This window comes from Aulostomus chinensis, chromosome 5, assembly GCF_037954235.1.
Source record: "Aulostomus chinensis isolate RoL2024-O1b breed Wild chromosome 5, RoL_Achi_v1.0, whole genome shotgun sequence".
NCBI lineage: Eukaryota > Metazoa > Chordata > Actinopteri > Syngnathiformes > Aulostomidae > Aulostomus > Aulostomus chinensis.
The window spans coordinates 8,963,126-8,987,422 of NC_141324.1; the positions used below are offsets into that span (position 1 = coordinate 8,963,126).

Below are 24,297 nucleotides of genomic sequence, written 5' to 3' on the forward strand. Positions count from 1 at the left end.
CCCAGTTATTGATTCATTTCACAGTCACAAAGTTTAGAGAAACAGAAAGTTCATCCATCCATCTTATCCCTCTTATCCTGGGGGTGGGGGTGGAGCCTATCCCTGCAGCCTTCAGGTGAGAGGCGGGGTTCACCCTGGACGGGTCACCAGTCCATGGCAGGGCCAACACATAGAGACAGACAACCATTGGCTCTCCCAGCCACGCCTACGGTCAATTTAGAGTCTGGATTAACCTGGTCCCCTCTTGATGTCTTTGGACTGTGGAGGAAGCTGGAGTACCAGAGAGAACCCAGCAGGAACAGGGAGAACATGGAGACTCACCCAGAAAGACCCCGTGCTGCAGCCGGGGCTCCACCCACAACCTTCTTGCTGGGGGGCCGCAGTGAGGACCACTGCTCCACCGGGCCGCCACAAGACAATTAAATATTTTCCATTTTTCACAGGTGCAATTATTTACAGTGACCCAGTAGCTTGTGTGGTAGTAAACAAAATGTCCATAAATGTTAGATGTATTAGTGTAGTATGGTTTATCAGTTTTTACTGCTGAGTGAAGCAAAACTTCATTATGAGGCTTTACAAGGAGCACTGCTCCATTTGAGTGCAAAATATATTCTACAAATAAATGTATGTGTTCACTATCTAGAAATATTGAACATATATAGATGTGTAACTTAAACACTCGGGATGGTATTCAAACAATGGGATTCATTTATCAATAATAACATTAATGTATAAATGATCACACCCTCTCCTATCAAATGGACCGTAGGCGTGGCTGGGAGAGCCAATGGTTGTCTGTCTCTATGTGTTGGCCCTGCCATGGACTGGTGACCTGTCCAGGGGGAAGGCTGCTGGGATAGGCTCCACCCCCACCACCCTCAACAGGAGAAGAGGGGGAACATGGAGGGATGGATGATGGATGGATGATGGATGGATGGATGTCAGAAGCAGATTCCAATGTTTGTTCTTGTTCTTGTGAGATCAACAGTAGTGTTTGATATGTTTGGGTTTTCTAGACTCATGTTAGCTGTCTGTCTGCCTGTCTACACACACTCAGGGCTCTGGTGTCTGGTCTCTAGGCTCAGGTCCCCGGGCTCTGGGCTCTGGACTCTCATCTCTGGTCTCTGGGCTCTGGGCTCTGGGCTCTGGGCTCTGGGCTCTGGACTCTTGTCACTGGTCTCTGGTCTCTGGTCTCTGGGCTCTGGGCTCTGGACTCTGTAACCTAACCTGTAGTTATTAATGTGTTGTGTTGACCCTCTACTGTTGCTCTAAGCTTTCACTGTAGATCCAACATCCTGATGTGAGCAGCTTCAACAAAGAAAATGCGTCACTGCCTGAACATCAACACACTGAGAAACTCCTCTTCTGCACCTCCCCTCCGTTCTCCTCTTTCATATCCTGCCATTTTTGTAACTGTTGTTTCCCATCATGTCTTTACTCATCACACACCTGACACCATTCATGAGTTTCTGTCTGAACAAGCTGGTTCCTGCTGCGTGATGAGTCCAGGATTTGTGTGCATGTGTGTGTGTGTGTGTGTGTGTGTGTTTGTGTGTGTGTGTTTGTGTGTGTGTGTGTGTGTGTGTGTGTGTGTGTGTGTGTGTGTGTGTGTTTTAAGCAGCAGTAGCAGCATTCATGCACCTGTAGTAGCGGCTGACTGGACCTCAATACTTTGTTAAGTACCTGTGCTTTACCAAATGCATCATATTCCACTTATTCACAACATTAATACTGAATTATTGTACGTTCAGCTGCAAATTTATGCAACAGCTGTTCTTGATAAGATAAGATAAGATAAGATGATAAGTTAAGTTAAGTTAAGATAAGATAAGATAAGATAAGATAAGATAAGATAAGATAAGATAAGATGATAAGTTAAGATAAGATGAGATGAGATGAGATGAGATGAGATAAGATAAGATAAGATAAGATAACCCTTTATTCGTCCCACAGTGGGGAAAGTGGCACTGTAACAGCAGCAGAAGCAGAGAAGTAGCAGCAGAAAAAGTACAAGAGCAATAAAACCAGAAACCACAATAAACTAGAGTAAAAACTGTAATACACTATCATAATCTACAACTACAACTACAATAAATATTAGCAGCATAAGTGTTGCTATTGCACAGTATCGACGCTCAGATTGATATTTTGCACACATCTCATGCATGTCCACATATTTTGAATTTGACTGAATTATTGTGGTGAGTGTTCATTCACATTCACATTCATAGGTATTTTTGAATGCTGTTTCAATCTGCGTTATACTCATATACATCTATGAGGATGCCCTGAAATGTGTGTGTGTGTGTGTGTGTGTGTGTGTTTGTGCCAACAGATGGCCAGGTCCCCTCATAATCCCTGACCCTGTCTGAGTTTCCTGCTGCAGAACAATCGTGGGAAAATCAAAGGTCAAGACAATGAGAGATGTAAAGGGGGGAAAGAGAGAGGGAGAGAGAGAGAGAGAGAGAGAGAGAGAGAGAGAGAGGGAGAGAGAGAGAGGGAGAGGGAGAGAGAGAGAGGGAGAGAGAGAGAGAGAGAGAGAGAGAGAGAGAGAGAGAGAGAGAGAGAGAGAGAACAACTGTGCTGCCTCCAAATGCCCCGTGATAACTTCCCCCTTTGTTCCTGGTGCATTCATACAATGTGACAGGTGAAACCAATAGGTTGCTGCTGGCGTTGCAGCTGTTGACGTGACAAAGTCGTGAGAACAGAAATAGAAATCAATCAAGCCAGAGAGTGGAAGAAGTGCTCAGCCATGCAGATGGTCTGGGACTGAAGCTGCAGAGGCCGAGCACAGCAGGGACTCACGGTGTCCCTCTATGGCTGTGAGAAGCTCGTTCAGGTGCTGACTGGCAATCATATCATCCTCTAAGACCAGTAATGACAGACTGACAGCTTTGCTCATCATCGTTAGTAAAATATGCTCAAATAGTAAATGGGCTCAATTCATTCAGCGCTTAGAGACGCTAAACGCGCTTTATAGCGTCATCTCGTTCACTCACACACTCACACACACACAGCCTGGTGAAGGCTGCCATGCAAGGCGTCAACCCACTCATCAGGAGCAGTTAAGGGTTCAGTATCTTGCTCAAGGACACTTCAGAATGGTCACCAGGGTTGAGGATCAAACCAGCAACCCTTCAGTTACTTGATGGCCACTCTACCTCCGAGCCACGCCGCCAACTGCTAATCAGCACAGTTGTGCAGTGCAGTGGTTTGTGCTGTCACCACACAGCAGGAGGGCTCAGCCAGCTGGGGTTCCTCGTGTGGAGCCTGAATGTTCTCCCCGTGCCAGTGTGGGTTCCGTCCTGATTCTGGCTTCCTTCTCAACACCAAAAACAGGCTCAGCCCTGATGGACAGGCGGGCTCCCCCAGTGACAGCTGGGACAGGCTTCAGCCCTGCTGCTGGAGTTTCACTCAGAGGTCATGTAGACAGGTTTTAGTGCTGAAATTAAAACAGTCACATGGGAGCAATTAAACGAGCTGTAGAAGTAATAATTACAGGAGTGCACTTTCTGTGTTGATCCAGACTGAAAGGTCTGTCTGAGGCTTTAAACACTCGAGCATTTGCAGGAAAATGAGCCAATGACTGCTGGTGCAGGTCAGTGTTGGAGGGTGTATGATAGACACAGCCCCCTGCTGGTCACACTGGGGAAATACAACAGAATGTTAGGTGTGTGTCCACCTCAACAATGAGGAATTCTGACTTTTTTCTTTATATTGTCATTCGTTATATTACAGTCAACAACAAAGCTGGTGCCGCTCACAAGGCAAAGGTCCGGGACCTGGCACCTTCCTACTTGGGCCCTAATAAAAGCTGGGTGAGCAGACCCTCACAGCGCGTGACGGCTCTGTAGAGCTGGAGGAGGTGAAAACTGCTCATATTTGGATTTGGCATGAAGGCAGTGGTGTTTAAAGTCGGTTTAGGGTGATCGAGATCGATCGATCAATCAATCAATCAATTCAAAACAGATGATTCTAAGAGAGGGTGAGTCCCATCTTTTCCTGGGTTCAAAGGTAAGACTGATGAGAGAATTCTTTGGACAGTTTTGGATCAGTCGTCTCTCCAGCAGCCGGTATGAAGATGAGCGATGGGATGAAGGCAGACTGGTGGCTGGTGACTCCTCCCTCTCCCCTGTTGTGCAGGTATGCCGTTTCCTGCAGCGCCCCTGTGTGGTTTAATCCATTTTAGCCAGCTGTTACTCTTCTTCCATGAGGTTAACTGGACAAATTAAGTTTACAGACGCAGACAACAAAGGGCTGCTGTTGCTCTTGGGCTGCAAACCTGGGTTAGCCCCGCCTCCACTACGCTGATTCAGCACTAATTTAAATCATGTCCCCTGCACTTGTTTTCCGCATGTGGTTCAATCAGCAGGTGAAGCTGCGGCACAACACTGGCGAACAGGAACACTTTGGCTGTTCTTTCGTTTGGGACAAAACTTGGCACTCATAATGTAGATAGTTGAAAGAACTCTGTACACGAGACCACCAGGTTCCACGTGTGCAGGGTTCGGTTCCTGCTAACGAGCTTGCAAGTCCAGTTATGATTTTTTTTGTAAAAAGATTTTTAAATGAAAACCCAACTTGATATCTTTAAGGGAATTTAGAAGCAGGAAAGGGCGACACTCAACACTAAATGCATTTACCCAGTAGTACTATTATTACATAATACATACTACACTGAAGTAAAAATATACAGGGTACACAAAATATAAGGCAGCACGGTGGTGCAGTGGTTAGCACTGTCGCGGGGGGGTGGAGCCTGTCCCTGCAGCCTTCCCCCTGGACAGGTCACCAGTCCATGGCAGGGCCAACACATAGAGACAGACAACCATTGGCTCTCCCAGCCACGCCTACAGTCAATTTAGAGTCTGGATTAACCTGGTCCCTCTTGATGTCTTTGGACTGTGGAGGAAGCTGGAGTACCAGAGAGAACCCAGCAGGAACAGGGAGAACATGGAGACTCACACAGAAAGACCCCGTGCTGCAGCCGGGGCTCCACCCACAACCTTCTTGATGGGAGGCCACAGTGAGGACCACTGCTCCACCGGGCCGCTCCCTCAGACCACAACTGATGTTCATGCATTCAGATCCCAGTTTAATGAAGCGATTGGTTGATGTGAGAAAAGAGCCTACAGAGTGATAATCATTTAATATTTTCCAATTGTTTTACTTTATTTGTATCCACCTTTCATCCAGCTGAGAAAGGATGGGCTCTTTGTACATGTGGCCTCGTGAGTAAATAAATGCGCTAGACTGAACTACGGATCAACTGTGACGTCACTTCTTTGGTCTCCGGAACCAAAAAAATATTGAGCAACACTAACAGCTGACACTTCTGATTGCCGATCAATAACCAGGGCGACACTGACGTCATGCCCACCAATAACATGTCACGTCAAACTCAGTCATTATCATAAAAAGTTGAGCTGGTTGTGACTCCTGCAGCCTCCAAGAAGCTGAAAATGGACGTTTATACGTCGGCAACCCGTGCACCATTTTCTTCACTGTATTTTTTGTATTATTATTATTATTATTATCATTATTTAACGATTGTGTTTGACCCGACGGTCCCACGTGTGCCTGAAGGGAAAAATACAACCTGAGAAAATACAAAGCAAGGCAGTTTTCTTTGTAGCCTGTTTTCCCCACCAGTTTGTCTCCAGGCTTCATGGCATCATAACATCCTCTGCCCTCAGAGCCTCACATCGACTGAGGAGAAACTCCATAGAAAACCAACACATTTCTATGTGTTGCATCATGAACCCACACTGGATTTTTATTTTTTAAACACAGTTTGTTGTAACTGTCTGAAGACGAACGTTGATTCTGGAGTTCTTTGTGCGTCGATGCGGTTCTCAGGGGAACGGAGTTCGTCCGTTCCTCCTCGTGAAGGCGGAACATCCTGAACAATAAAACGAGCAGTAAAAAGACGTGAGCACCGCTCTCATCGTTTTCACATCGAACCGAAGGTCTTCTTCTTCGATTTCGGTCGTTCTCGCAGTTTTCTCTCTCTTCCTCTCAAACTTCACCTACTTGCCGGAAGTCGGTCGCGGGAAACGTCAGCTCCCTCCCCCCAGCGTCATTTGACGTTTCGCTCATGATTGGCTACAAGCGCCAACTCTTTAGCATTTCAGCGCTGATTGGGTGACAGCGGCGCGCCAAACGTCACGTGGTGTCAGTTTTCGCGGGAACCGGTGCTCTGTTGTCTACTGCCGCGTGCAGGGAGCCTGAGTCCGGGAGCAGCGCCGCCACCGCCGTCTTGTGTTTCGCAGGCATCGTTGAATCTTTGACTCCAGGTGTGCGAGGATGGATGTTGCCACAGCAACCGCGGAGACCGCCGGTGAGACGGTGAAGGACGAGTTGGCCGATAAATGCCAGAAGTTATTCCAGGCTTTCCTGGAGGAGTAAGTCACCGTGCGAGCTGACGTCACCGCCCGAGACGCGCCGTTCTCTCCGTCCTTAATTTGTGGAAAGCGATAGTTTTGTGCATTGCTCGTGTTTTTTCTCCCGACTACAGGTTCCAGACCGGGGACGGCGAGGTGAAGTATGTCCGGGAGGCTGAGGAGCTGATCCGGCCTGAGAGGAACACCCTGCTGGTGAGCTTCACGGACCTGGAGGGCTTCAACCAGGAGCTGGCCACCACCGTCCAGGAGGAGTACTACAGGTCAGCCTCGGGTTGAGTTGTCACCCGGTCCAGTTGGTGAGTAGAGCAGCAGCCGTGGAGTAACCCGCGTCTCTCCCTCCAGAGTTTACCCCTTCCTCTGCCGGGCTGTGCGCAACTTCGCTCGGGATCACGGGAATGTTCCTCTCAACAAGGAGTTCTACGTTGCCCTGGAGGACCTGCCCTCCAGACACAAGTGAGACGCCCTCCGAGCTCTTCTTTAGTTCCCATCACTTATTCTGTTTGATGAAAAGAACCAAATCTGGACACTGTGTGTGTGTGTGTGTGTGTGTGTGTGTGTGTGTGTGTGTGTGTGTGTGTGTGTGTGTTAGGATCCGTGAGCTGTCGTCCATGCGTATTGGCACCCTGGTGAGGATCAGTGGTCAGGTGGTGAGGACTCACCCCGTACACCCAGAGCTGGTAAGCCACCCTGCAGTCCTCACTGACCTCTGCGCTTCATTGATGAAAGAACTGCAGCTGTGGAAGTGATGATGATGATGATGATGAAGCCTGTTCACTTCTTCCTGGTTGCAGGTGAGCGGCACCTTCCTGTGCATGGACTGCCAGGCGGTGATCAAAGATGTCCCTCAGCAGTTCAGATACTCTCCACCAACCATCTGCAGGAACCCTGTGTGTAACAACCGCTCGCGGTTCCACCTCGACACGCACAAGTCCAAGTTCATCGACTTCCAGAAGGTAACAAACATGAATCCAAGTTGGACACCAAAAGGTTAGGCCCCAGATTTCTAAACCGGTCCGACTTGTGTGTGTTAAGGTGCGTATCCAGGAAACGCAGGCGGAGCTTCCTCGGGGTTCCATCCCACGTTCCCTGGAGATCGTCCTGCGAGCCGAGGCTGTGGAGACGGCCCAGGCCGGCGATCGCTGCGACTTCACCGGCACCCTTATTGTGGTGCCGGATGTTTCTCAGCTCAGCACTCCAGGTACGACCTGAAATGTGGCGCTGGAGTCGTTCACCTCTCCCGCATGCGGCCCATAACAACCATCTGTTCCTCTGTCCAGGCCTGCGAGCAGAAACCAGCACCCGTGTGGGAGGCGGCCAGGGCTTTGAAGCTGAAGGGCTGAGAGGGCTGAAGGCCCTGGGAGTCCGAGAGTTGTCCTACAGACTGGCCTTCCTGGCCTGTAACGTGGCCCCGACCAACCCAAGGGTAAGAGAGGCGAGCCAGCAGAGACCAGACCCTCCTCATCACTCCAGATCTTAAAGCACAGATGCTAAAAGGGGGTTTCTGTTGCAGTTTGGCGGTAAGGAGCTGCGGGAGGAGGAGCAGACGGCTGAGAGCATCAAGAGCCAGATGACGGAGAAGGAGTGGGAGAAGGTGTTTGAGATGAGTCAGGACAAGAACCTGTACCACCACCTGTGCACCAGCCTCTTCCCCACCATCCACGGTTGGTGCTGTGCGGTCTGCTTCTCCTGCTTGAGTTGTGTTTAGCTCGACAGGAGCGGCTTGTTGACGGCTTGTGACTGTGCAGGCAATGACGAGGTGAAGCGCGGCATCCTGCTGATGCTCTTCGGAGGCGTTCCCAAGACCACCATGGAGGGAACCTCGCTGAGAGGAGACATCAACGTCTGCATTGTCGGAGACCCCAGCACCGCCAAGAGCCAGTTCCTCAAGTGTGTAACGCAAGAGCAGGAGGTCCTAGTCCCCCTAGCAAGCACTTGAATAATAATGTATGTGTGTGTGTGTGTGTGTGTGTGTAGGCATGTGGAGGAGTTCAGTCCCAGAGCAGTGTACACTAGTGGAAAGGCCAGCAGTGCTGCTGGTCTGACAGCTGCCGTGGCCCGAGACGAAGAGTCCCACGAGTTTGTCATCGAGGCCGGCGCTCTGATGCTGGCTGACAACGTGAGTTTTTGTCTTTTTTGCGGTTGGTCGGGGGCCGTTGTCATTGGTGTAGTCCACAACTACACAAACTAGAACCCCTCCCATTCAGCGTCAACAAGCAAGTTGGTTCAGCTGAGGCAGTTCTGTTGTCAGCTGTCAGCCAATGGAGGAACCTATTAGTGAGTACTAGAAGTTTAAAATACACCTTTTGGATGAGATCGTTCAAAGTCTTCACACGCTGTGTGATTTCCAGTGATAAGTATACATGGTAGACGTCAGGGTTTGGCATCAGGCTTGGCTGCCTGCCTGCAAGACTAACCTGAGGGCTAATGACTCCCTCAGGCTTCAAGAACAAATCCCATTTCCTAATAAGGTCCAGTATTGATATTTGGCATCAGCGTATCAACAACGTCTCATGATACCAATATTTGATGTTTACATCGTCAAGATTGAAGTGGCGTGGAGGTTGTAAACTCTGCCGAGGCGCTCAGCCAACAAATCAAGTTTTTGTTTATAAAAGTCTATTTTTGAAAAACTTTGGCATAATCTTGCAAACACCACTGAAGAGGACCTCCTTGGTAGCAGGAACCAGACATTCACACAGAGCAGAGTCACACGGCACAGCAGAGGTCGTGGTTTAGCGAGTGGGGGGCTTGACTAACGGCGTTGGTCTTCAGGGCGTTTGCTGCATCGACGAGTTTGACAAGATGGACCTGAAGGACCAGGTGGCCATCCATGAAGCCATGGAGCAGCAGACCATCAGCATCACCAAGGCCGGAGTCAAGGTAAGGCAGGACGCCAGACTGATGACCTTTCACGCACGTTTCAGTGACCTCAAACACCCGCACTCAACCCGCATCCGTCTCCTCCAGGCCACACTGAACGCTCGCACATCCATCCTGGCTGCCGCCAACCCTGTCAACGGGCGCTACGACCGCAGCAAGAGTCTGAAGCAGAACGTCAACCTGACCGCCCCCATCATGAGCCGCTTCGACCTCTTCTTCATCCTGGTGGACGACTGCAACGAGGTACAGGCGCTCACCAGCTTGAGGCCGACCGGCGTCTCTAGTGTAGGATCCTGCTGATGAGACTTGTCTCTCTCAGGTTACGGACTACGCCATCGCCAGGCGCATCGTGGATCTGCACTCACGCGTGGAGGAGTCCGTGGACAGACTGTATTCTCTGGATGAGATCCGCAGATACCTGCTGTTTGCCAGGCAGTTCAAACCCAAGGTGGCGGCGCTTTTTCTGTGGGGTTTGTCCAGTTGGAGTGAACAAGTCTGATGTGTATTCGCTGATCGCCGTCCTCGCCCACAGATCTCCAGCGAGTCTGAGGAGTTCATCGTGGAGCAGTACAAGCGCCTCCGTCAGCGCGACGGCTCAGGGGGCGTGACCAAGTCAGCCTGGAGAATAACTGTGCGGCAGCTGGAGAGCATGATCCGCCTTTCTGAGGCCATGGCGCGCATGCACTGCTGTGACGAGGTGAGTGTATTGACAGGAAAGGTCAGCTCCAGGGCAGGAAGCACCGAACAGCGCAGAATGGCTGAAGGCTCCACGCCAGTGACGCACCGGACACGTTGTTCTGTGTTTGTCCGTCTCTAGAACACCTTAAGGAAGTCGCTTCATATTTGTCATAAACATCCCACACAAGATGACTTGAAAAACGTGTAGGTCAAAGGTCACTGTGACAGCGCTGCGGAGAGGTGTGATGAGGCATTTCTGTCATGTGACCCTGTTTTTGGCTGCAGGTGCAACCCAAACACGTGAAGGAAGCTTTCCGTCTGCTGAACAAATCCATCATCAGGGTGGAGACGCCAGACATCAACTTGGAGCAGGAGGACGACCTGGAGGAGGAGGAGCAGCCGGAGGATGGAGGTAAATGCAGCAGTTTACTGCCCCTGCTTGACCCGGGCACATTGTCTCAGTGAGCAGGTCACTAACTGGAGCTTCAGCGTCGCTGATGGTAATCTAAGCCCCGCCCACTGCACCTCCCGGGAATGATGGCGTCAAAGGTGGCAGCTGGGTGGTGTTTACTTGAATGGAGCTGAAAACTACAATACAGGAAGTTTGAGGAGTCACTGATGCCTGCGCTACTGCGTCAGATACGACAGACGCCTGCGCTACTGCGTCAGATACGACAGACGCCTGCGCTACTGCGTCAGATACGACAGACGCCTGCGCTACTGCGTTCTTTCGTGTGTCTCATTTACCAAAGGAAGTTAAAGTATGAAGGCTCTTTGATGGAACAGCACAAGTAAAATTGGCCAGAAATGAACAACACTGTTGCTCTCTGGACACACACACACACACACACACATTCTCCACACGGCAATGAAATATTTTGAATCTGTAAAACATGAAGGCCACGCCCACTACCAGTTTACTTCCTGTAAACAGACACATTTAAATTCTGGATTGAACAGAAACGGTTGGTGATGTGTGGGTTCACCCCTGCTTCACAGGAAACATCCCTAACGGAGTGAACGGTGTAAACGGTCATGGAATTAACGGGCACGCTGACGGGATCAACGGCCACGTCCATGGGGTGAATGGCCACGCCGAGGCCGGAACCCAGCCCAAACCGTCTCTACGACTGTCGTTTGCTGAGTACCAGCGCATCTCCAACCTGCTGGTCCTGCATCTACGCAGAATGGAGGAGGGTGAGAGGTGTTCTGTTCAGCGTCTTGATCTTCATCGGTGTTCGGTCACATGACTTTTTTTACTTCCGATGTTTCAATGCAGCTGAGGAGGAGGAGGAGTTGAAGAAGAGCTCGGTGGTGAACTGGTACCTGAAGGAGATCGAGTCTGAGATCGACTCTGAGGAGGAGCTGATCAATAAGAAGGGCCTGATCGAGAAGGTCATCGACAGGCTGGTGCACTATGTGAGTCAACGTGGAGACCAGTGTGGACCGGCGGGCTCCTGAGTTTGGCTTCATAACTTAAATGTGTTCACGCTCATGTTTGTTTCCCCAGGACCACATCCTCATCCAGCTGTCTCAAGCAGGCCTGAAGGGCTCCGAGCCCACCAGCACAGAGGAAGAGGTGGTTCTGGTCGTCAACCCCAACTACATGCTGGAGGACTGAAGCCCCGCGGGCCCTCGGATTTCTCAGAACCTGCAGGACTTTTCTGATATTCAACTCAAAAATGGGGATCATCAAGTTTTATTGCATGCCTGTAACACATGAATAATGGTAGCATTTGAGATGGGGACCTGAGTCCATCTGTGTTGTACAAAGATTCTTCCTGGAAAAGGTTGAGGCGCTGACGTTGGAAATGTGCTCAAGGCTCCCGGTCAGGACAAATGACCTTGAGTGTATAGTTGCTGTCAAAGTGTGTTCGAGTTTCACCGCCGTGTTGTCATGTGATGTTTGTCTTTTTAAAGCTATGATGTTGGTGTAGTAAATAAAGTATTGTTGATACCGTGACGTTTACTTTGGGTTGGGCTTTAACCTGTGTCGCAGAGAGGAAAGACCCGCAGTGCCCACTAGGTGGCAGCACCGCTTGTTGAAATACCACTGCGCATGCTCGGCAGAAGTTATACAAACATGGCGGCACCCTGCATCACAGTGATGAGGACGGTATTTAGAGGTAAAACAACCTTCATATCGCTGCACTAAACGCTTTAGATATGTCAGATATGTTGGTAATCTCAACTGCGGTGTAGCTTATCTCTAAACAGCCTTTAATCCTCGTTTTCCATGTTATCAAGTTAGCATTATCCTGAGGAGCCGCTTCGGTTCAGGAGCTCTTTCTGTTCTCTACCAGGCGCTCGTGTTGTCCCGGGGCGATGGCTGCTCAAGCCCGGCTGTCCAACACCAACGTGTTGCCGTTTGCAGCTTCAGTCTGCTCCGGGTCGGCCGCTCCTTGTCTCAGCCGCCTCCTCCTGCAGCTCCAGGACGGAGGCACGGAGGGGCCCCCTGCCCAACAGCACAGACCCCCGTACAGAGGAGGGAGAGGAGGAAGACCAGGGTCCTGAGTACATCCCCCGTAGAAAGGCGAAGAATCCCATGAGGATCGTTGCATATGCCTGGTTAGTCCCAGTGACGTCATGCTCCTAGTCAAACGTCACCACCACAGACAGGTGTCACACTGAGTGGAAGGTTTCTGGCTGTGGTGCATTGATCCGATCATCCTTCACAGTTGCAGAACATGAAACGCAAGTAGCACAACAAAGGAGAAGCCAAAGGATGTGAGCTTCCTCAGACTGTAACTCAGCCCCCCCAGTGACTGGAACCTCAGTCTCTCTCCAGCTGGTGGTGGATGAGGGGCTCCTGTCAGGTCCACCTCTGTTCTACCACGACACATTCAGGGACACCTGTTTGAGAATTGTCTCAAAACAGGTTTGACATGCGAGGACAGCTCGTCAGCTACTTTGAAGGCAGTGATTAATGTGATCAGATGAGGTAGTACTTTATTTAACATTCAGTCAGCTGCTTACTTTGACTTTGACACCATAAAAGCACAGTGAAAAAGTGTAAAAAAAAAAAAAAATTAAGTATAAAAAAAACCCCAAAGGATGAAGTCATGCTGGGATGTCTGTGGAGGCGCCTGACTGTTGACCAGAGGTCCAGTTACCTCCATCCAGGTCAACGTGGCACCTGAACATGCAGGACACAGCTGATCTTAACAGAGGATCATTTACACACTCACTGCTTGTAAGACGTTAACAACGGACTGGATGATGCGGAACAAGGTGTTCTTTTCATTTCATCCAAGGACCGAAGCGTCTGGGAGAAGCTGTAATCCAGCTGGCCTGCAATAATCCCTCCTCATGAGGATTCTGATGTTCTGTTGGCTTTATTTTGATTGATTGACATTTTGAGGGCTTAAGAAACAAAAGTACGAGTAAGAGCTCCCAGTGTAACCAGTAATGCTCAACAGCGCCACAAACTAGAGCCCCTGAAGCAGATTTAGTAAGAGCTGGACCCTGTACTGGTCCTGAGGGGAGGCTTGGCTGCACACTTGTCCAAAACGGCTGTGTGTAGGTGACAGCAGTAATCCTGCCTGCACCTGGATGAGGAGGAACCTTTTAGTGTGATTGAATAATGAGTTCTGAGGATCCTCCTGAGCACACGAGCCTGGGAACACTTAGTGTCCGTAGACCCAAGCTGTCAATGTTCCGATGTGACAGAAAAACAAAGACATGCGGCTCCGGACTCTGCATTCTCTAGCTGGGTCTGGAGTCCAATGGACCATCCAGACGACCAAGAACTCCAAATTTATGGTCATAATAATGTTTCTGACTCAAGTGAATCGTGGCACCACAACTCTCAGCAAAGCAGTTCCAGTGTGGACGAGTTACAATTCATTAAACCATGATTTCAGTCGTCGTCCTGGAGGGTTCAGGCCCGTAGCACACCAGCACTGCAGGCTTCCTGAAGGTTACAAGCTGCCTTTTAGAAACAGGATGGTCAAATATTAGAAATGGCTGGCTAGCAGAATGAATCAAGCAAAGATGAGGGTTCCTGCCAGGTTATCGTTGATGTTCCTCCCTCCCTCTGCCCAGGATGATCGGCCTTCCCTCAGGAATCATCGGCTTCCTCCTGACCAAGAGGCAGGTGGACAAGAACCGACTGAAGCAGCTGAAGATCCGCCAGAGGATGCGAAGGGCACATGACGGCGAATATGAAGGCAGGCGCTCCCACCGACATACAGACAGTGTTAAAGTTGACCAGTGACGTGGGTGCGGGTGTGGAAGCCGCCACAAAATCTGCACCCCATCCCACACCTGACTGTCGTAAAGACTGAAAACACTGGAGGAGTCACGTGAGTGAGCAGCATGGACGCTGGCGATGATGAGCTAATTGTGTTCTATAAACACAGTCGACCATTGTCAGATTAGTAGAGATTTATTGTAAAAAGATTCTGTTGCAACTGTGATGAATCACATGAATAAAGACCTTTATTTGTATGACAAAAGCAGACAGACTTCAGCACCGATATATTTACAAACCACGACCACAGACCCGCCGCTACACACACCTGACCTGGTTTTTATGTTACGGGCCGCGTGTGGAGGACCGGCTGGGTCTAGAAGTCCGTTATCAGGTGGGACGCAGCACGTTCACGCTCATTATCTGGGTCTCACACTAAGGTATAAACAGGCACCTGATTGTGGCAGAAAGCACTTGTAAGAATATCAAAAAAGCTTCTAGAACAACCCCTCAGCTCAGAAGCATGAAGGCACGGTGTGACCGTTACAACGAGCCGCGTCTCACCAGGCAGGGGGTGGTCATCGGCTGGCTGACGGGTCTTCCAAAGCCTCCACTTTCCCCCATTTTATAAAGACAGTTCGTGTAAAGCAGAACATCTACATGCAAAAAAGAACCTGCAGGCAGTCTGCCTTCTCTGAAGTCCAGCAAGAGTGACTACATTGTGCAGCTGGTACACTATACTGATTATTAATATGATAATATTTTACTGAAGTTGCAGATATTTAAAAAAGTGCATTTTTTGTGTGCGAAGGAATAACCAACACAACGAATCTCAGCATCTGCCCTTGTTTGGTTCTCCCTGAAGTTCATGGTTGTACAATTTTGATTCTGAGGACAAAGCGAAGCTCCTAAAGCTGTGACTGGTTCTGCACCCTGGTTCACTGTTGCTCCTGTAACTCTGTGGATTTACTTGGACGAAGCGCCAATGATCTGCAACAGGAACAGGAAGATCTGGATGATGTCCACGTACAGCGAGAGCGCCCCGAACACATACTCCTCCGGGCTGATGGAGTGCTTCCTGTTCCCTATCAGTAGCTGCGTGTGGTACGCCAAGAACTAGGAACACAAAGGACAACGCCACTGTTAATGGAGGGCAGGCTTTTTCAAGCAGTCTCACAGCAACCCTGAGCAGTGACTCACCAGGGTGAAAGCGATGGCTCCCAGAGCAGCGTACAGCATGTGGAGCCAGTAAATCTGCCAGAGCAAACAGTCATTGTTACGACGCCAGACAAACCCGGCCAGGACCTCAAGGTGTGTTGTCGCCTCTGCTTTAACTCACATATTTGAATGACAGCACGATCGAGGTGATGATGCCGGTCACAAATATGACAATCCCCAGGACGCAGAAGAGGCCCTGGCACTTGGTGAAGTCGACCTTCAGGGCGAAACCATCAACAAGTGTGTTAATACACGTGTGGCAGCGCAGATATGACCCACCCGTGAGAAATGTGAAGCTGATAAGTTCCTGCCAGGGTGCGCGCGCACACACACACACACACCCCCCCCTACCTTTGTCTGGAAGCAGAAGACGGTGACGGCGATGCAGACAACAGCGGTGATAGCCAAAGCCAGAAACACTGCTTTTGTATCATAGTAACTAAAATAATTAAAAATAATAACATTAATACAGAGAGAAAGTGACTGGATAATAACATCATACTGCTTGATTATTATGATTGTTTTTTTTACCTGGATATGGATCCAGTCATGTAAGACAGAGCCAGGGTCTGTAAGACATAATGGTTGTTTTTTTGGGGGGGGGGGTGTCAGTGCAAAAATACAGTTACATCACATGATTTATGGAAAAGAACAAAATATATAATATATAATGTAAATATGATTATTGTCTGTCCTGCCCAGAGACCAGCTGGCTGCCAGCTAGCTTAGCACACAGAATGGCAGTGGACTGGACGTGATAGCGTAGCTCGGTCGAGGTCACGATCGCATGAGTCACTGCAACACTTCGGTCCGACCTCCAGCAGCAAAGTCGCTGCATTTGCTTTGTCACTATTCACTCGTCAAAAACTGGTCACCCAACTTACGAAGAGGAGCAGCAGCAGAATGTTCCATGGACACTTCCTCCTGCAGAGAGAGCGAGATCGGAGAGTTCACCTGGGGGAGGAATCCCCGGCGCACACACACTCTGCTGTGACACTTAGCGTTCACACTCACCGGGGGCCCTTACAGCAGACCAGTACAAGGTGGGTGATGATGTACACAGCACTGAAAGGGTACAGACACGAGGAGGCCAGCATCAGCCCTGATTCCTACCAAACTGCTGAAAATACACGGTTACCATGGTGATACTCACTATGACGCCCAGTAGACTGCCTGGTTTCTCTGGACAAAATATCTGACAGGTTCGCTGTGAGAGACAGAAACACAGTTACAGCATCACACACACACACACACACACACACAGAAAACACTCGGTGTGCTCACACAAATATGAAGACTGACACGAGGCCTGCGGTGATGAGGAGTTGACATGCCAAGATCAAATACACCTGGAGCAGGAGAGATAGTTATATAGTTAGATATTCATAGTTTGTTACAACACACCACACAAAGGTCACACTTGTACAACTGAACTGTAACCAGGAGCGACAGAAAAGGAGCTCAGTTCTGTTGGCGTTCATTGTTCATTTGAAAGAGGACTTGATTCTCCTTCTGGTCCACTTCAGCTCCTCCTCAGTCCTCTGGCGTTCACGCCGTGGGGAGCTAGGCCTGTCATCTGCTTTGGATTACGGTTCATTTTCATTTAGAACAAGATGGCGTTTTTCAGGCGCTGAGCTTCCTGGTGCGAGCGATTCGTCTACGGCAAGCCTGGAGGGCTACTATACAATGCCAAATGGGCGTGAGTTCATTGGCCCAGCAAGTGCTGACTCACTGAGTTCACTCTGAGGGCTGACAGGGACCAACGGTGAAAACACACCGCCAATACAGCGACCTGAGAACCTTTTCTGCCTCTTTCAACCACCACTCGTTTTGTTCCGTGATGAACCAGAGACCTCAGCAGCAGCTGAAGGCCCAGCAAGTGTTTACCTTTCTGATGAAGGCATGGCGAATGCTCACGCTGTCCCAGCCGCTGCCCCTCGCAGCAAACTCATCACCTGTGTCATTAAGAGATACACGGAAATACGCCATTACCAAACTCTCTCTGTTACTGCTCAGGGGACTACAGGAGATGCACTGTCAGGGGTGATGATTATGACACCCAGCATTTGTGACCAACTATGGCGTCCATCCTGTTTGTCAACGTCAGTCCAAAGCTGCCCTGCTTTAGATTCACACTGAGCTTGAATCCTTCAAATCACCGCGTGCTCATGAGCAGATGGGAAGAGAGAAAGTCCCGACCTCCGAGGTGGGAAAACAGACAAGTGCCCACTGAGCTTCCAGGACTGGGAGATTTTGAGTGCTCCAGGAAGAGTTTGACGCCTCTTAACTTGTCAGCTTTTATGATGAAGGATGAGAGATTGTGTTGGATTGTGGCTGTAAATCAGCTCTGGGAGAAACAGGACAATGAGACCCAACTCATCTTACAAACAAACACCACTTTAACATGATTGAAGTATGAACGCCATTATGCAATACATTGGTGAGGAAATACGCTTTGAATGAATTCCATTTAATTTATTTAGAACTTAATTTGTGCCATTGAACAAAAATATTGAAATATCTGAAGCTAGCGTGAACCAGACCAACAGTTAAGGGAAAACTCCTGCAACAAAACAGACATGGCTGATGCTGCTTTCCTCATCGTACCATCACCCTGACAGAACGGTGCCTCTGCGCCTGGGTTTGGTTTATCGGGCGATGACAAGGTTGCGTGACAGGCAGGGTTTTGGGCTGCGACCACGTTGCCTGGTTTAGTGCGGACGTTCTCAAGTGAGATGATGTTCTCAAACGTTTCTCTCTTCCCAGCTGCATGAGCACGATGATGGTGTCACAGTCAGGGTAAAAACTGCGCGTTGTGTCGTGAGGAGCACAGGTCAAAGGCCACATGCACCGTAAGGAGATACTCCAGGGATTATAGAAGCCCACAAAGGTGGCTCCTTTCTTACCAGAGCTCAGCATGTCTGATGGTATGGTAGGTGGGACCACAGGGGGCATGGGAGGGTGAGCCGGGTAACCAGATCCTGGATACCCAGCGGGCTGAGGCTGTCCTGGGTATGCGCCCGGGGGATAACCCGCCGGCTGGCCCGGAAACAGAGGCGTGTTCGGACCAGAGGGGTAGGGAGCAGATGGCTGGCCTGGCTGAGGTCCACCATAGGCAGGGAAGCCATACGCAGGAGGCGGGTAGTTCCCACCTTGTGGTGCGTACATGGGGCCGTGGGAGTCATCATACCCGGGAGGGTAGTCTGACCTGGACATGATGACACTGGGAGGAGGAGAGAACAATTAGTGTCTGTTTGGTTGCGTCCACTGAGCAACTCAACCTTCTGGAGCAAACACAGAGGTGCTAGCAGACAGATCCAGCAGGAGTTGATTAATGGAACATGTCAGCCTTTAAAGCAACATTATGTGGCTTTGGCAGAGCAGCAGCAGCCTCTTCTAACACCAGAGGATCAAGCAGTCAGGACATAAACCAGCTGAGGTCTGAGGTCACATGAGCTAGAGCGAAAAACGCATCCAGACACAAGACGGAGACAGAGAGGACTGCTGAGCTGCTAACGGCTAGCAGCAGCTGCTAACGGCTAGCAGCAGCTGCTAACGGCTAGCAGCAGCTGCTAACGGCTAGCAGCAGCTGCTAACGGCTACCCTGGGGCCATGCAATAGATGATTTTATACTGCAAGATCTGTACATGTTGCAATATTTTGAGTTTCTGATTCTGTTACTTCATCTCATTGGTACAAAAATTGACCTTTTTGATCCAGTCCAAGCTCAGCTGTCTACAAAGTACCTCAGTAATAAATCAAAACTGTAGTATTTTCAAGTCAGAGGTGGTAAAAGTACACATTTATCACTCAAGCAGAAGTAAAATATAGTAATATTTAGTATCATTCAATAGATTCGGTGCAGTGTTCACTGTACCTTTGAGACTATAAAACCAAAATATAGTATAAAATAGAATAAAGTGTCAGACATGTGAGTCGAGTTTGAGATGTCAGCTGGTCAATGACAGTAAAAATGAAACCTCAGGAAAAAACTTGTAATGTAAAGTCAGACGAAGACGACTGAAGCACACTAACAAAGTATTTGTAGTTTGCTACTTCCTGTTTCCTTATCAACACACACACACACACACACACACACACACACACACACACACACACACACACCAGAAAGCTCGGGGCTTGTTCCAGGGATCCTTTATGTGTTTGCCAAATAAAAACTCTCATTCCAGGATTTATTTGGATTTTAAACACATTTTCTCTGTAAATGCATTTGCGAGTGTCTGCTGCGTTTCCTCCTCGCCACAACACACAGCAGACCTTTGGGTTCTACACGTGTTCCCAATTAGCTTAGAAAAAGCCACACATCCTGTGAGCTCCATTTTGACTGGGACTTTGAGGGGGAAAGGCAGAGTCAAGGAATTTAAGAGCTGGCTCCGCCTCCTGCAGCTGTTACATCACGACCCCAGCGCCAAGCAACGGGGCACAAAACACTGAGCGGAAAACTGTCCCACCCTATCTGAAGCACAACAGACACCAGAGGAGCCAGGCCAGACTCCTCTGGTGTCTGGGTCCAGATCTGTTACTGGTCCCTGTGTTTAGGGTGTGGTGAAAACTAGCAGCTCTCCTCAAATCGTACCTCCCTCCACTGTTCAGTTCCTCCATCACCAACACGTCATGTGGGTGTGAGTCAGCGCTGACGACGGCTGGGAGTGTGTTTACCTCACGCAGCCTGACACAAACCCTGGACTGCTCATTAATGGACACTCACATGAACGCAGACGCCCAGAAAACCGGTCAAAGGCAATTACATAACTTCATATTTGTTGGCTGGTCTTTCTCCCAGAGGCGACGCTGAAGCCAGGGCTCCGCTTTGTGTATTTATGTGTCTGTTTGTCGAGGTCGAACCTGTCAGATCCACGGGAGCCTCAGAGGTGTGGGGGTCTTGTTGTGACTTCAGGCAAATAATTAGAAGTCCCGGAGAATCTGAGGTCAGGTTCCTTTGTGCCACACAAGTTAAAAAAAGATTCACAGAGTTAAAAAAAATGCATTTACAACTTTTGTTTATGACAAGAAACGAGTCACAACAACCCCCCCCCCCCCCCCACACACACACACACACACCCTCTGAGTGAGAGATAACATCAACAAGGGAGGTCGTGACAGTTTCCGGCCTCAACCTGAGGGAATTGTTTGACCTGGTGAAGGTGGAGCGAGTACACCAACACGCCAGGACACCAAACAAGGTAACGCTAACTTCCCCCCACACACAAAACAAGCCAGGGGGAAGCAGATGATGCTGAGGAAGTTCTGAACTCCGCCATCTTGGCTCGACTGGGGCCACTCAGACCAGTTCGCTGTCCTCATCTACATCTGCTAATTAACCTGTTGCTGCTCCAAAGAAACCACTGTCCCCGAGGAGGGGCCCACTTTGGTACAGGCTTTGACAGGTCCCTTACGAATGTCAGGTGTGTCTCTGTAGGTGTGCTGGTAAGAATGTGTTCCCGACTCATCTGGTTCAGGTGTCGCGGGTGTTGATGGGAAAGTACACGACATGCTGGCCCACTGTGTACTACTGTGCACAGGGAGTACATCTCAGCTGAAGGACCGCTTGTACTAGGACACCTGTTTACTAACTGTAGTATCTACCTGTGTACTGTACAGGTAGACAGAAGCCTGGAGCAGAAACTCAATTCTGGTTTCACGTGACCGAAGAAGAACATGGCTGACAGTTTCCAACATGACGCTGGCGTGACACACTGACTCCACCTTGTTCACCGAGGACCGACGTTCAGCTCACAAAAAGCCTTTTCAGGTGTGTCTATGTGGAGGACGAACACACACACCCATGAACTTATATCTTTGTGAGAACTTTCATTGACGTAATGCATTCCCTAACCCGTTACCCCAGTCCTAACCACCTCAGCTGACTGCCTGACCCTAAACCTAACTAGAACCTGATTCTGACCTCGACCCTAAAACCAAGTATTGACCCTCAAACTCAAATGTCCTCACTCTGCTGGTTAAATCCGTGTTCTAGTCCTCATTATGCAGCAAGAACAAGAACACACACACAGACAGACAGACAGACGCGCGCTCGCGAACCAGCAGGCCTCCGTGTGGAAGTTCCCCGGACTTCCAGATCCAGCAACTCCTGTTATTTGCCAGACTCTCGTGAGCCACATGAACACTCACCGAGGCTGCCGGTTCAGCAGATGAGCTCTGCTCGGGTTCCTTTCCAGCGATACAACCGTCACACCGGAGTGTTCGTGCCTCCAGCCGCGCCCTCAGTCCACGGACCGGCTCTCAGTCTGTTGTGGAGCGGCCAGATGTCAGCCAGCAGCGGCGGAGAACATTTCCCGGAGCTGAGACGAACAGGGTGGAGTCCGCAGTAATCCGCCCCTCTCTCTCTCTTTCACTCGCTCTCTCTCTCTCACACACACACACACACCACTACGGATGTGAATGTAGGTGTTCATCGTGTTGTGGGGACACGCGTGTGCACACGACAACCGTCGTGAATCCTTGTGTTAATCTTGGTTAAGGACCTGGGTAATTCAAACTGTCCATGAAAATGTCGTGTGTGAGTGTGTGTGTGAGGCCCTCACGGGCTTCACGCGTGTAACTTCTCATTTTACCACAGCGCATTTCAGTGACGCGCGTTCACCAAATCAAAGCTGCTAAAACTCTTCACGTGGGGCAGTCCAGCTGTCACGGCCTCGCGCTGCTAGCGTCCTTCAGCGCCCGTGTACAGTCACAGGACATCGAACTGCGCACGCGGATGTTCGACAGTTTCATCCAGCAGTCACCAGGTATCACGTTACCTCAATGCCGTTACACGGAGGCCATCTGTTGTAACTCGTTCCCTCGAGATAATTGTTGCAGTTCTACCGCCTGGTCGCAAAAGAAGTAGATTGAGGGAACAAAATCTATCTTGTGGCTTCAAATAAAAACAAATCTCCAGAACTCTGGAACTTAACAAGAAATGTGCTAAAACTGTTTTACACAATGAGAGCGACTGGTAACTTCAAAAGAATCAGGATGTTCTGGACCCTGGCAGACTCCGCTCAGGTTTTTGTTGGCCAGGCTGAGGTAGCCGATGATGAACCGCGCAGCCACAGCAGCACCAGGACGTGAAGCAGATCCCCGCTCAAGTCGATCCCTGCTCGTGCTGACGTCACAATGACCACACCTGAGCGACGCCACTCCCAGGATGCTCTGTCACAGGTTAAGGCCTTGGCGCTGCTGACTGTTCTGACCTCTGTTCCTTCAGCTGATTGGCTGGGCTCCTCTGGCAGGATGAGGCACCCACAGTTGGACGCCAATAAGCTTACACTTCTCTGCTGGTGACAAATATGAGACGGAGGTCAAAGCGCGAGCGTCATAAAGGTGTGCATGACCAGCACTCACAGCCATGGACCCACCAGCAGAACCTTTCCATCGTGGAGGGGGAGGACGTGGTTGTGGGGGAACAGAAACAATCAGACATTTTTGAAGTCATAAACCAGGCTGCTGTTTCTTTTATTGTTCCACTGAATCATGAAATCATGACAGACATCACGAAAACAACATGTTAGACCCGCGTCAACCACAGCATCAGAGTCACACTGGTCACAGTTGGAGTGGGGGGACTCCGGCTGCGCTGGGGGGGCTATGGTAGCCAGCTAGAACCCCCCACCACATCAAGAAGTGTCTTTATACTTAATACATAATGGGAGTCAATTTGAGTTTCTTCATCTGTGGGTTTATTTTCTTGTGTGAAGTTTGGTGTTTGTTTTATAGAAGTGAAGGATTGTAAGAGCAGCATTCTGACGGTCGAAGGTCCCCCTTAGAATGTAGTTCAAGGAACGCAAACCACCTTCAAATGAAAGACAGTCTAGGCTGTTGAGGTGGGCTGCCTTTGATCTGGACTAAACCGGCAAGGACTGATTGTAGGTCTCAGTACTGGCATCACATCATCAGTGACCAGGACAGTTTGCAGAAACGTTCTGGAACACATGGTTTAGAGAAGCCTGGTTCTTTTATTTCCCCCCAGGCATTTACAGAGCAGGACCTATTTTAATGCTGAGAGAAAGCCTGCGGAGAAATGTGACACCAATCTGACCGACATATTTGAAAGAATGTATAAAAATGTGGGAATTAGGAAACTTGTGTCAGAATTGTATTCATGTGTTCAATCCAAAAAGAAACATTCAACGAATGAGATTCGGTTTGACCGGGAGGAGTGTGGACCCGTCGCCGCAGAGGAGGACTGGTTGAGCTCTGTGCAGTGTACCTCCACCAGTTCAGGTCTCTGGAGAGAAACCTGTCAGAGGAACTTGATCAGATATTCTACAGCGGGCAGCAGCCGGGGGAGATGGGAGGGGTTTGTGTTGGTGGGGGAACTGCGGTGAGCAGCTGGCAGGTCATGTCCATGAATGTAGGAGGTGTCCAGTCAATCAGACTCCCTGACCCTCTTCAAAAACAGTTCAGCGGCGCCTCTCCGTCCTGAGGTCGCTGAAGACGGCAGGGCTGGACACCCACACCCCAAGCTCCCTCTACAGGTGTGTGGTGGAGAGCGTCCTGTCCTCTGCATCGCCGTGTGGTATTGCAGCTGCTCAGTGGCAGAGACGAAGATGCTGCAGCGGGTGCCAAGTTCAGCGCAACAGACCATGGGATGCGACCTGCCAGCCCCCAACCGATGCAGGGGCGGAGCGACCTGACTGATGACAGACTCCACCCACCCCCCCTGCACACAAACTGTTTTCCCTCCTCCCTCAGGCAGAAGGCTGCGCAGCATCCAGGCAAAGACTACCAGGCTGGCAAACAGCCTCCACTGTTGAAGTCAAGGCCTGCTGGACGGGCAGGCCTGCACTCTTAAAGATGTTGCACTTATTTATTTATTATTGCCCTCGACTGCCCTCTACTCCACTCTACTGCCCTCTACTCCGCTCTACTGCACTCTCTTCCCCTCTACTCCGCTCTACT

General features: G+C 49.9%; 3 protein-coding genes and 1 long non-coding RNA gene across 7 annotated transcripts; 3 read left to right on the forward strand and 1 right to left on the reverse strand.

Annotated features, from left to right (window-relative positions):
- The first annotated feature begins 6,155 nt into the window (after positions 1-6,155).
- On the forward strand, positions 6,156-11,879 carry mcm6 (minichromosome maintenance complex component 6). Its single transcript, XM_086202955.1, has 18 exons — positions 6,156-6,404; positions 6,518-6,664; positions 6,747-6,857; positions 6,994-7,081; positions 7,196-7,357; positions 7,437-7,602; positions 7,682-7,827; positions 7,915-8,065; positions 8,150-8,291; positions 8,379-8,520; positions 9,177-9,284; positions 9,372-9,527; positions 9,604-9,732; positions 9,817-9,981; positions 10,248-10,374; positions 10,962-11,159; positions 11,242-11,381; positions 11,473-11,879. Exons 1-18 carry the CDS (start codon positions 6,307-6,309, stop codon positions 11,581-11,583), a joined length of 2,487 nt encoding a protein of 828 aa, XP_086059081.1. The 5' UTR covers positions 6,156-6,306; the 3' UTR covers positions 11,584-11,879.
- A 111-nt stretch (positions 11,880-11,990) lies between these two features.
- Positions 11,991-14,416, forward strand: LOC147261090 (uncharacterized). Its single transcript, XM_086202960.1, has 3 exons — positions 11,991-12,088; positions 12,266-12,530; positions 14,007-14,416. Exons 1-3 carry the CDS (start codon positions 12,022-12,024, stop codon positions 14,176-14,178), a joined length of 504 nt encoding a protein of 167 aa, XP_086059086.1. The 5' UTR covers positions 11,991-12,021; the 3' UTR covers positions 14,179-14,416.
- Positions 14,336-21,733, reverse strand: tmbim1a (transmembrane BAX inhibitor motif containing 1a). Of its 4 annotated transcripts, XM_086202957.1 has the most exons (13): positions 21,526-21,732; positions 20,239-20,330; positions 18,279-18,595; positions 17,260-17,327; positions 16,657-16,721; positions 16,526-16,579; positions 16,387-16,437; positions 16,257-16,296; positions 15,904-15,941; positions 15,724-15,811; positions 15,494-15,589; positions 15,355-15,408; positions 14,336-15,270 (listed from the first exon to the last, which is right to left on the reverse strand). In XM_086202957.1, exons 3-13 carry the CDS (start codon positions 18,586-18,588, stop codon positions 15,121-15,123), a joined length of 1,014 nt encoding a protein of 337 aa, XP_086059083.1. In that variant the 5' UTR covers positions 18,589-18,595; positions 20,239-20,330; positions 21,526-21,732; the 3' UTR covers positions 14,336-15,120. The 4 variants fall into 4 exon arrangements, with proteins under 4 accessions (XP_086059083.1, XP_086059084.1, XP_086059085.1 ...); XM_086202958.1 differs by lacking the exon at positions 20,239-20,330 and having other exon boundaries at positions 21,526-21,733; XM_086202959.1 differs by lacking the exons at positions 20,239-20,330; positions 21,526-21,732 and adding an exon at positions 20,102-20,232.
- Positions 20,610-23,457, forward strand: LOC147261092 (uncharacterized). The gene is made up of 3 exons (XR_015115690.1): positions 20,610-20,798; positions 20,995-21,145; positions 22,604-23,457. It is a non-coding gene; the product is annotated as an uncharacterized LOC147261092 (long non-coding RNA).
- Positions 23,458-24,297: the final 840 nt, after the last annotated feature.

What these genes read in the sequence shown, in the direction of transcription:
- mcm6 (XM_086202955.1), top strand. Translation starts at nt 6,307, where the DNA reads ATGGATGTTGCCACAGCAACCGCGGAGACCGCCGGTGAGACGGTGAAG. An exon ending in CCAGGCAGTTCAAACCCAAG is followed by an intron (nt 9,733 to 9,816) that starts GTGGCGGCGCTT and finishes CCTCGCCCACAG; the next exon opens with ATCTCCAGCGAGTCTGAGGA. An exon ending in TCTACGCAGAATGGAGGAGG is followed by an intron (nt 11,160 to 11,241) that starts GTGAGAGGTGTT and finishes GTTTCAATGCAG; the next exon opens with CTGAGGAGGAGGAGGAGTTG.
- tmbim1a (XM_086202958.1), bottom strand. Translation starts at nt 18,588, where the DNA reads ATGTCCAGGTCAGACTACCCTCCCGGGTATGATGACTCCCACGGCCCC. An exon ending in GCAGTCTACTGGGCGTCATA is followed by an intron (nt 16,438 to 16,525) that starts GTGAGTATCACC and finishes GTACCCTTTCAG; the next exon opens with TGCTGTGTACATCATCACCC. An exon ending in ATGACTGGATCCATATCCAG is followed by an intron (nt 15,812 to 15,903) that starts GTAAAAAAAACA and finishes TAATTATTTTAG; the next exon opens with TTACTATGATACAAAAGCAG.
- LOC147261090 (XM_086202960.1), top strand. Translation starts at nt 12,022, where the DNA reads ATGCTCGGCAGAAGTTATACAAACATGGCGGCACCCTGCATCACAGTG. An exon ending in GATGAGGACGGTATTTAGAG is followed by an intron (nt 12,089 to 12,265) that starts GTAAAACAACCT and finishes GTTCTCTACCAG; the next exon opens with GCGCTCGTGTTGTCCCGGGG. An exon ending in AGGATCGTTGCATATGCCTG is followed by an intron (nt 12,531 to 14,006) that starts GTTAGTCCCAGT and finishes CCCTCTGCCCAG; the next exon opens with GATGATCGGCCTTCCCTCAG.